Consider the following 9,454-nt stretch of genomic DNA (forward strand, 5'->3'; position numbering starts at 1 on the left):
GAGCTTCGCGTTGGTACCTTGATCATCTCAATCGGAGTTCTGTGGAGAAAATTATGACCGTTCTACCAAAGTCGCGCAAAGCTGTCAAGTGCAGAAGTTTAAATGGAAATTCAAAGAAGAAAAGAAGACATTACCTTGTGAAGCCAAATCTTTTCCTTAACCTATGGGGCATGAAAATTCCTTATTTACTATTGCTTGGAGGAAACTTTTTACCAAATTTAAATCTTTTTCAAGTCTATATATATCCCATAACCTAATTCATAATATTCACCATTCCATAGCCCCAAAAGAGGAGCCTCCAAGGCTCCTTCCTCTCCACTCCATATTTCAATTCTTCCATCATTCTTGGAGATTGAAGCAAGGCAAGAGGAGCATGAAGACTTCAAGATTCAACCTTGGGTTTTGTTTGTTTATTTCATGTCTCGTACTTTAATTATTGTTTTAGTTCATCTGTCTATGGATTACGAAAGAATAGAATCTTGAGGTTTGATAGTAATTAATTTTTATGTAGTTCTTTTTATGTTTAATGTTCAGAACTCGTTCCACTTGATTTTTCTTGAACTTTTGTTCGACTAATTGGACTGTTACCTTGATTATTGTCAATCTTTGATCGGTGATAGTTTTGATTGGTTTATCTTATATGTTCATACAATAATTGTGACATGAGTATTGATGCATGGTAGGGAGAAATCGTGGTAAAACTTGAGTCAGATGAACGTAGAGCTAATTAGAATAACTAAAAAGTTAGTGAAATCATTATCCTTGAAGTTCTTCTATTTGCCTAATTCTATCTTATTTGCTTTGTTCCTTTTATCTTATTTATTTTTGTTTAGTTTCTTCATTTAAAACCCAAAACTCTTGTTTCTCTAGATAGTATATGACGCTCAGTATATGATAGTCTGTTGCAGTTATATTTCTTGAGTTCGATATCCCGGTATTGACCTTTAGCTAGACATGCCCACGGTTCGTAAACCGGCGGTTCCGGTTCGGAACCGCCGGTTCCGGTTTCGGGAAATATGGAACCGGAACCGAACCGTGAGGCTATTTCACGGTTCCGGTTCCGGTTCGAAAACCGGCGGTTCCGGTTTCGGTTTGGAACCGCCGGTTTTCCGGCGGTTTTTTTACGGCTTTCACGGTTCCGAACCGCCGGTTTCCGGCGGTTTTTCGCGGTTCCGGCTCGGTTTCACGGTTTTCCGACGGTTTTTCACGATTCCGGTTTGGAACCGTCCGGAACCGACGGTTCCGGCACGGTTTCGGTTCGTAAAATTTGAAACCGGAACCGGCCCATGGTTCAAAATATGGCGGTTCCGGTTCAAGAAAAAAGTCACGGTTCCGGTTCGGAACCGGAACCGGCGGTTACGGTTCCGCGGTTAACCGCCGGAACCGAAAACCTTGGGCATCTCTACCTTTAGCTATACTATTTTGATTACTTCGCATGCCAAGAAATCATCATAGAATGTCACTCAAACCTGAAACATTATTGAACAAATTAGAATAAAGTAAATATGAACATAAGTTACAAACGGATATAAAAAACTGGAATTATATAAACCAAAAGAGTTACTAACACATCATTACAATCCTACAGATTTAGCTATTCAGAGACAGACAAACTAAACTCATAGTTAGTTTAAAGGAAAAACATAGAAAATATAAAAACAACAAAGATAAAATCCAAAGGAAGAATCTTGTATGCTACAATCTTTTCTTTGATCCAAGCTCCAAACTCCAAGTATGAATATAGAAAGATGGTGGAAGATGGAACTCTCAAAGTCTCAAGTCAGACGTGGAGAGTAGGAAACAAGATCATTTTTTATGAAGTACTCCCTCTATTTGCGGTATTTGAGTCATTTTGTCATATTGGTACGTTCCATAATAGTTGAGTAATTTCATTTTCTAGTAATAGTCAACACATTTTTCCTCTCTTACTTTACTCTCTCTTCCTTTATTCTTTTTATCTCTCTACCCTTTTACATTTCCTACTTATTATTCCTTTATTTAACTCATTTAATACAATTTTATCATAAATCGCGTGCCGAAAAGAAACCACTCCACTATCGCGGAACTGAGGGAGTATTTATACATGCATGGACGTTTTTCTATATGGTATGATTCCAAGCCCAACATGGTAAGTCTTGAAGAGAAAGTATGTCAATTTGGTGCGCCGCATAATCTCAACGGACCATTGAACTGACCCAATGGACCGCAAAGAGTCTTCTGGACTCTCGGCGCTAGTGTCATCGAACCGCTGACCATGTTTCAGCGGTTGTTGGGCGTGTTCAGCTTTAGGCTCAATTTTCGAGGCGGACCGTTGACTCTTCGACGGCCGCTGACATAGTGTCAGCGGACTGCTGGGCGATGCTAAATCTTTAGTTTCTAGAACTTGACATTTTTCTGTCCCTTTTCAGCTTAATTTTACACATTTCTCACAAAACACGTCAAAATACCAAAATGTATAAAATATGCAGTAACAGACATGAAATGCGAGTTTGACATTCAAAATATACCAAATAGGCCTTAAAACAGTGCAAAATCCGAGCATATCAACTCCCTCAAACTTAACTATTTGTTTGTCCTCAAACAAAACAAGAAAACAACATAAATAAAACAAACAAATTGTCTAAGGACTAAACTTTGTTGTTGTCTAAGGAAAAGATAAATGAAGCAAGATATAAAATAATCAAACCAAGTAAGGCTTATTAGTACACTTTCATTACTAACTCGTTTATCACATTGGAATAATGTACTCACAAGTGTTTCAACTTCCAAAGATGAGAAGTGTGTTTATCACTCACTCTCAAAGTGTATAAGGTATTATGAGTATAAGAGCATATCCAAATATTTACACTGAACTCAAACCCATTTAGTATAAATGTCACCTTAAATAGTGATTTTACTCTTACCATTTACACTAAGTTCAAACTTAAAATAATATTCTCTATATTTTTCTTTAACTCAAAGTCTCATCTCTCCTCTACTTGTTGTGAATTAACATAAAAAATTCAAAAAAATCTTTATTTTTTGTTGTAATACATATTCTTTGGTAGGTAAGGAATATTTAACTAAAAAAGTGATTAAAAATAAAAATCCCAAGTTGAGCATAAATGAACTTCATTTTTTCTTTCATTATCCAAATTACTTTGACCTTATTCTATACATTTTGTCTAATTTCACTCATTTTCTCAAACCTTTGATTTTTCTTTTCTAAACAACCTTCCTTTCTTTCTTTTTTTAGTAGAAAACTAATATCCATAAATAGTACCCAATAAATCAAAGTAGGAAATTTATTTACTTATAAAAAAATTGGACACTTATTCATTGAGAAACAAACTTCTTATTTAAATCTCAAACTATAAGCTTTGCATGTTGTATATTTCTAGCTCTATTATTTGCCTCTCAAATCCTTGACATAGCCCGCAAACACTGCATATAAAAAAATTAACACATTTTAAAATTCAAAATAAATGGAAAATATAAAAATAAAGATAACCATACATGAATTAGATTAAAATTTGTAGGTCATAATTGATTACGATGACAAGTTTTTAATATGGCCGCACAAGTAATTTATATCAACCAATTTAAGCCATCACCATATGACATTTTTTTTTGTACTCATGTTCTTAGGTGCAAGATATTGCTTGTGATTCTACTACTAGTATTATTTTTCAGAATTTATGATATACCATTATTATGAATGAATTTAATAATTTTTTATTTGTTTGTTGTGTGCTAAATCATGTTGTGTCGTGTTGACTAGAATGAATAAATGAAATCAACTTTCAACCAGACTCCCCATACCATTAGCTCCTTTTATATGACTTTAATTTGAATTATAGGTATATTATCATAAATTGGCACATGCGTCCACTGCTATTATCATTCTCTGAATATTAAACTGCTTATTCATCTAAAATATCACTTCAACATTAAGCAAATAAAGAACTGTGCTATGCTGTGCTGTGCAGTGTACAACTACTTGTACTACCATTGGGCAGAGAGAGAGATTACATACTTGCATGAAAGAATCTTGAACGTTCGCACACAAGACTCTCGACTTAGAAAAACTGTGTCCCCCTTTTCAAGCAAATTTCACTCTCACAATTCTTGTTTCTTTCTAAAGATAAAAGTAATTCACACAATCATCATCTGATCTCCAATTTTCTTCGATGTGAATGATGTGTTTCTTGTTAGCATGATATCCGACACGAAATCAAATAGAGATCACGCAACACAAGATGTAAGCACAAATATGGACCTATAAGGATTTGTAGATAAGTCTCAAATATCATTCCCATCCAAATTTTCTGCATCAATGCTACAATGAGAGAGAGAAGTGTGGACCTATAACGTCGTAACAAGTGAGATTAATGAAAGCAACCAAATCTTGCCCTCCTCCTGCAAGAATAAAGCCAGTTCGTCGTAAGAATTTGTTCAACTTAAGTCGCATAGATTAGCAGAAAACCTTGACAAAATCGCCAGTTTCAACAAAAAAAACTGATGACTGACTTGATTGAAGTTGAGCAACATGGCCAAAGCAAGGAGATGGACAAATCGCCTTCTGCTTTCTTAATCGGCTTGCTGTTGGTGAAAAGGATGGGAAACCTGTTATGCAAAACAACCTATGAGGAGGGATTCAAAGATGGTCACATGGACTGAGAACTTAGCAGCCCTAGACCTGCCCAAGGTTTACCGAGGCGGTTAAAACCGAAACCGTAACCGCCAGTTACGGTTCCGAACCGAAATTGTGAGAATTTATTTGAACCGAAACCGTTGATTTTTGAACCGTGGTTCGGTCCAGGTTCAAAAAATTTCGAACCGACACCGTGCCGGAACCGCCGGTTCTGGGTGGTTCCAAACCGAAACCGCCGGAAAACCGTGAATCCAAACCGGAACCGCAAAAACTGGCGGTTCGGAACCGTGGAAAACCGTAATAAAATAGCCAACCGGAACTGTAACCGTGAAACACCCTCGTGGTTCGGTTCCGGTTCGACAATTTCTAAAATCGGAACCAACGGTTCCGAACCGTAACTGCCGGTTCCGGAACCGTGGGCACCTCTAAGTTGCAGCCCCCGACACACAAATGCGGTAAAAAAGGGAAAAAAAATTGATTGATTTGCAAGACAAGTTCAAATATGGGATTATTATCAACCCTTGCCTCAAAAATCAAGTGTTTTGCACTTGCAAAAATGTCCCGACCTTCATAGAAATGGGGGAAAAAAAAGGAAAAAAGCTTTCAAGTTTCAACACCTTCCCAAAAGAAAGTTTCACCAGATCAAATTTTCCACCTTTGCTCATCGGATTAGGAGTCCCGCATGAAAATTTATTTTTACTTCTAAAATGGATTTATACGCATTGGAAAAATGTTGATGCATATTTTGAAAAGTCTTGACATCATTGCAAAGTGAACCAAAACACAGGCCATAAATTGGTAATAAGCGATAACCCATAAAAAGAGTGAGGCACACTCTGGTGCATCACCTAGCTTAATCCTCACTGTAATTTATGAACCCTAATTGTGGGGTGGATGCATATCTAAATGTACGCAAGTTTTTGCCAAATAATATTAGTTTTTGATCAGGGATAGTGTGTTTTATTGATAATCCCTTATTGCTACATTAATTCCAATGAATAGCATGCCTTCCCATCCATATCATGCTTATACACAAATTTAAGTTATTTACTCAGCTTCAGCTAAATTTCAACCAAAGAATCAATTCTTGATAAACAGAGATGAAGTGTTCTTACCAAATGGAAAGGGATCTGATGCCAGCACAGGATCCTTGAATGAAGTACCTGATCTCCAAGCAAAGCATGACGGCAGAAGAGAGATTGTTTCAGAAAATCAGACAACGGTCTCTTGATTTCTATGGAAACCAAGATTGCAGTCGATTTTCATGACGATGTTGATGTTGCAGAGGGTGAGCCATTGCTGTTCAATGCTGCTCCTCCAGCATTTTCCGTAACCCAAATATCTTTGAAATTTTCCCTCCTGCATGATAGTATTTTCCTGTCAAAATACTGTTAAGAAATTTGTAAAAGAGTCAATCTTTTAAAAAATCTGCTTAAATTTCTTGCGCGTGTTTCCATTTGTTGCGAATTTATATGGTTTTTATTATCTTACTACCCATTGATCAAGAAATTCTTACAAGCCTTAATTATTCTTTTTAACTGTAAAAGAACGAACATAAAAGCATCTTTAGCAGAAGCTAAATAGGAGAAAGAAGTAATATATAAACATCAATAAAAGCTGCAACAGATCACCTAGTCTACCATCTCTCCATCTGCAGGTAGTTATCGTTGTCGTCGCCATGTTCACAGCATGTCTCACCAGCTTCTTGAAGATTGTAGTTCATCCTATGTGACACCAGTGGTAAAGGGTCGGCCCTGCTTCACCATTGAAAGAACGATCGAGTCTTTCAAGCATAAATGGATAAGCCCTAGTTAAGCAATGAACCTTGATAAGCACATCTTCAAATTGTTATCAGTAGGTTGATTCTCAACCTATGCTAACACAAAAAGGAGAAATTATTGTGACGATTTGGAATCTTTCGAGTCCATGGAGATCGTGGTGTTAGCACCAAAACTGCCAGCATCCTGCTGTGGAACCCTTCTTCCGGAATCAGGCAGGACGCCTTGAAAGGACTCACCGGATACTAATGCTTGCAGCAGCTTCGGAGGCGGTGGAACGGTCACCTCCACCACACCTTCCAGCATTTTCACTACCATCCCCATCGAAGGCCTAGTAGATTCATCATCCTGTATGCACCAAACGGCAACTAAGCCAAGACGCATTGCCTCGGCCTCGTTATACACATGGGAAAGCCTCTTATCAACGACTGCTGCAACATTTCCTTCAATAATCTGGCGTGCCGCCCAGGGAGGGAAAAACCACTTCTCTTTCTCATTCTCTCCGCCTCCACCGGCAGAAGGTGGCCCCTCCACATTGCGCCTGCCACCTATCAGCTCCAATAATGTCATTCCATAGCTATACACATCAGCTTTCGATGTGATTGCAACACCAGAGATCCACTCTGGTGCAACATACCCCCATGTACCTCGCATGGTTGCCAAAACCCTGCTAAAGTCTCTGCCAATCAACTTAGCCAACCCAAAATCCGACACCTTCGCTGAGAAATCTTCATCTAATAGGATGTTCTCGGGCTTTATATCACAGTGTATAATGCAGTTTCGACACCCTTCATGTAAATAAGCAATACCCCTTGCTGTCCCAACAGCAATCCTAAACCTTACATCCCAACTCAGACTCTGACTAGTGTGTTTCAGGTACATGCTAAGAGGTCCATTTGGCATATAGTCGTAAACCAAGAGACGATGAGAGCTTTCAGAACAAAATCCTCTTAGCCTCACCAGATTAACATGCTGAATGTTTCCTATAGTGCACACCTCTGCTCTGAATTCCTTCTCACCGCCACCAGGCCTTTCTAACCTCTTCACAGCCACGGCAGCAGAATTCGACAGCACACCTTGAAAAACTGCTCCGAACCCTCCATGACCTAGCTTCACCGAGAAACCCCTAGTTGCAGCATGAAGCTCTTTATAGGAGAACACCCTTAGATTCGAAACTTGAAACCCACTGTCATCTTCTCCCTTCCTCCTCATAGTCTTTCTCCTTCTCAAGTACAAGTGTACGGTTCCCACACTCAAAATCACAAGAATCCCACATATCATTCCGATCAAAAGAGCCGTCTCCTTGCTCTTCTTGTTTTTGCCACCGCCCCTGGACTCCACCCTCACATACACGTTATCCCTCATTGTATTATCAGAAGTATAATTACGCAAGTTCAGAAGCGAACCATACAAATTCTTGCACGAGTTACTATCTGAATTATGATACAAACCTACGCAAGAACAATTCTTCAAGCACGCACTCTCACACTCACTCCTACTCCCACTGAACGACACAACCATTGTCCTGTCATAGGTCACACCTCCAACCTTCTGAAACTCATCATTCCCACTACAACTAGCATCATCTTCCCGCAAACAACCCTCTGCAAAATCATCCTTACCCCACGAAACACTACTCAACGGCTTAAAACCATTAAAGCATTGACAAGGACTCAAAGGGTTTCCATTACACTGCCCCAAATTCCCACACAATGCATAAACTCTACAGATATTATCAGGCTGAGACCAAAAAGTGTTCCACACTTGACTCTGTTGGGACCATGTAAACTGCTTCAGCTGCCCCATATGATCAAGGACGAACCTCGTCAACGGAAGCCCACTCTCCAAGGGCACCTCCGTGTACCCGAATGTTGCCATTGGAGTAAAAGGGTCTACGAAGTTAAACTTATATATGTATGGAATCGTCATTTGAGGCACACCAGCAAATGCATTTCCACTCCAATTTCCAGTAGTCCAATACGTAAAAGGATTGTTCATACCAACACTAATATCATTATTATTACTACTATAAACAAGTGCAAGTTCACCATAATAAGGTGGATTCAGCCGCAGAGAATACCTGCCCAGAGCAGGATCGACTGAGCTCCTCCAAGCAGTCAGCTGCCGCTCCGCCGTCAAATTCATACCGGGAAGCCACGTGTCCGTCGGAAAATCGAAGCTCCGCCACACAATCCGGCCGTCGCTGCTCAACAGCAGCAAATCCCCTTGCTCTAACAGCCTCAAATCACTTCCTTCTTCGACATTGTTCGATTCCCACACGATGTTCCTTGAATCTTGGTCTACTACGGCCAACTTACCGTCGCCAGTGATCTCCGCAGCTGCTAACGGTAAGTTCTTGATGGGATTTTCGCGGTTTGCAACCCAGATATACGCCGGAATCGGGATTGAAGCATACCAAATCCCGAAATACCAAAATTCGTCATTCAGGGAGAAAAAACCCACTTTGAATGTCTTGTTTTCGCTTGAAATTGTGGCGTTCCCACTCAGAATCACCTGCAAAGATTCCAACTTTTTGCTAGAATCGGTGGAATTTTGAACTTTCTTGAATGTTTGAGCTGAATTTGCATCCAGGCCGACGTGAATTCTCACTGATTCGATTTCTGAAGCAATAATATACGATGATAAGAGAAAAACTAGAATAAATTTGACTTGTAGATACATTTTTATCTGGATATATTTTTCAACAAAGTCTGAAGTAAAACTAAAAGAATTCTAGGCTTCAAGTTTGTGACGCATTTTTTGTTCTTCAAATCGCGGGTAGGTGTAAGAAAATAGAGGGCAAGAATCCCCAGCTCAGCGAACCAAAACGGCGTCGTTTGCATTACCTTTTTCCCCTTTTTAGTTGCTTTTTATTCCATAAATCAACTCTGTTTAGACTTCAGATCAATTACTATTTTACTTAAGAGTTGTTTTTTTACGATACTAGTTTAATGCTTCGATATCAAATTGTACTCTTCTTAGATAATCATTTTAATTTTAGAATTGATTAAATATATTTAATTTTAAGCGCATAAATAGATTT

The 9,454-nt window shown here is 38.9% G+C and overlaps 1 protein-coding gene across 1 annotated transcript; it reads right to left on the reverse strand.

Annotated features, from left to right (window-relative positions):
- Nucleotides 1–5,915: 5,915 nt before the first annotated feature.
- LOC125222587 (G-type lectin S-receptor-like serine/threonine-protein kinase SD2-2) lies at nt 5,916–9,154 on the reverse strand. Its single transcript, XM_048125287.1, has 2 exons — nt 6,265–9,154; nt 5,916–6,021 (listed from the first exon to the last, which is right to left on the reverse strand). The coding sequence occupies exon 1, from the start codon at nt 9,091–9,093 to the stop codon at nt 6,529–6,531; it is 2,565 nt and encodes an 854-aa protein (XP_047981244.1). The 5' UTR covers nt 9,094–9,154; the 3' UTR covers nt 5,916–6,021; nt 6,265–6,528.
- Between the last annotated feature and the right edge of the window lie 300 nt (nt 9,155–9,454).

The sequence above is a fragment of the Salvia hispanica genome, chromosome 4 (assembly GCF_023119035.1).
Source record: "Salvia hispanica cultivar TCC Black 2014 chromosome 4, UniMelb_Shisp_WGS_1.0, whole genome shotgun sequence".
NCBI classification, from domain to species: domain Eukaryota; kingdom Viridiplantae; phylum Streptophyta; class Magnoliopsida; order Lamiales; family Lamiaceae; genus Salvia; species Salvia hispanica.

What these genes read in the sequence shown, in the direction of transcription:
- LOC125222587 (XM_048125287.1), bottom strand. Translation starts at nt 9,093, where the DNA reads ATGTATCTACAAGTCAAATTTATTCTAGTTTTTCTCTTATCATCGTAT.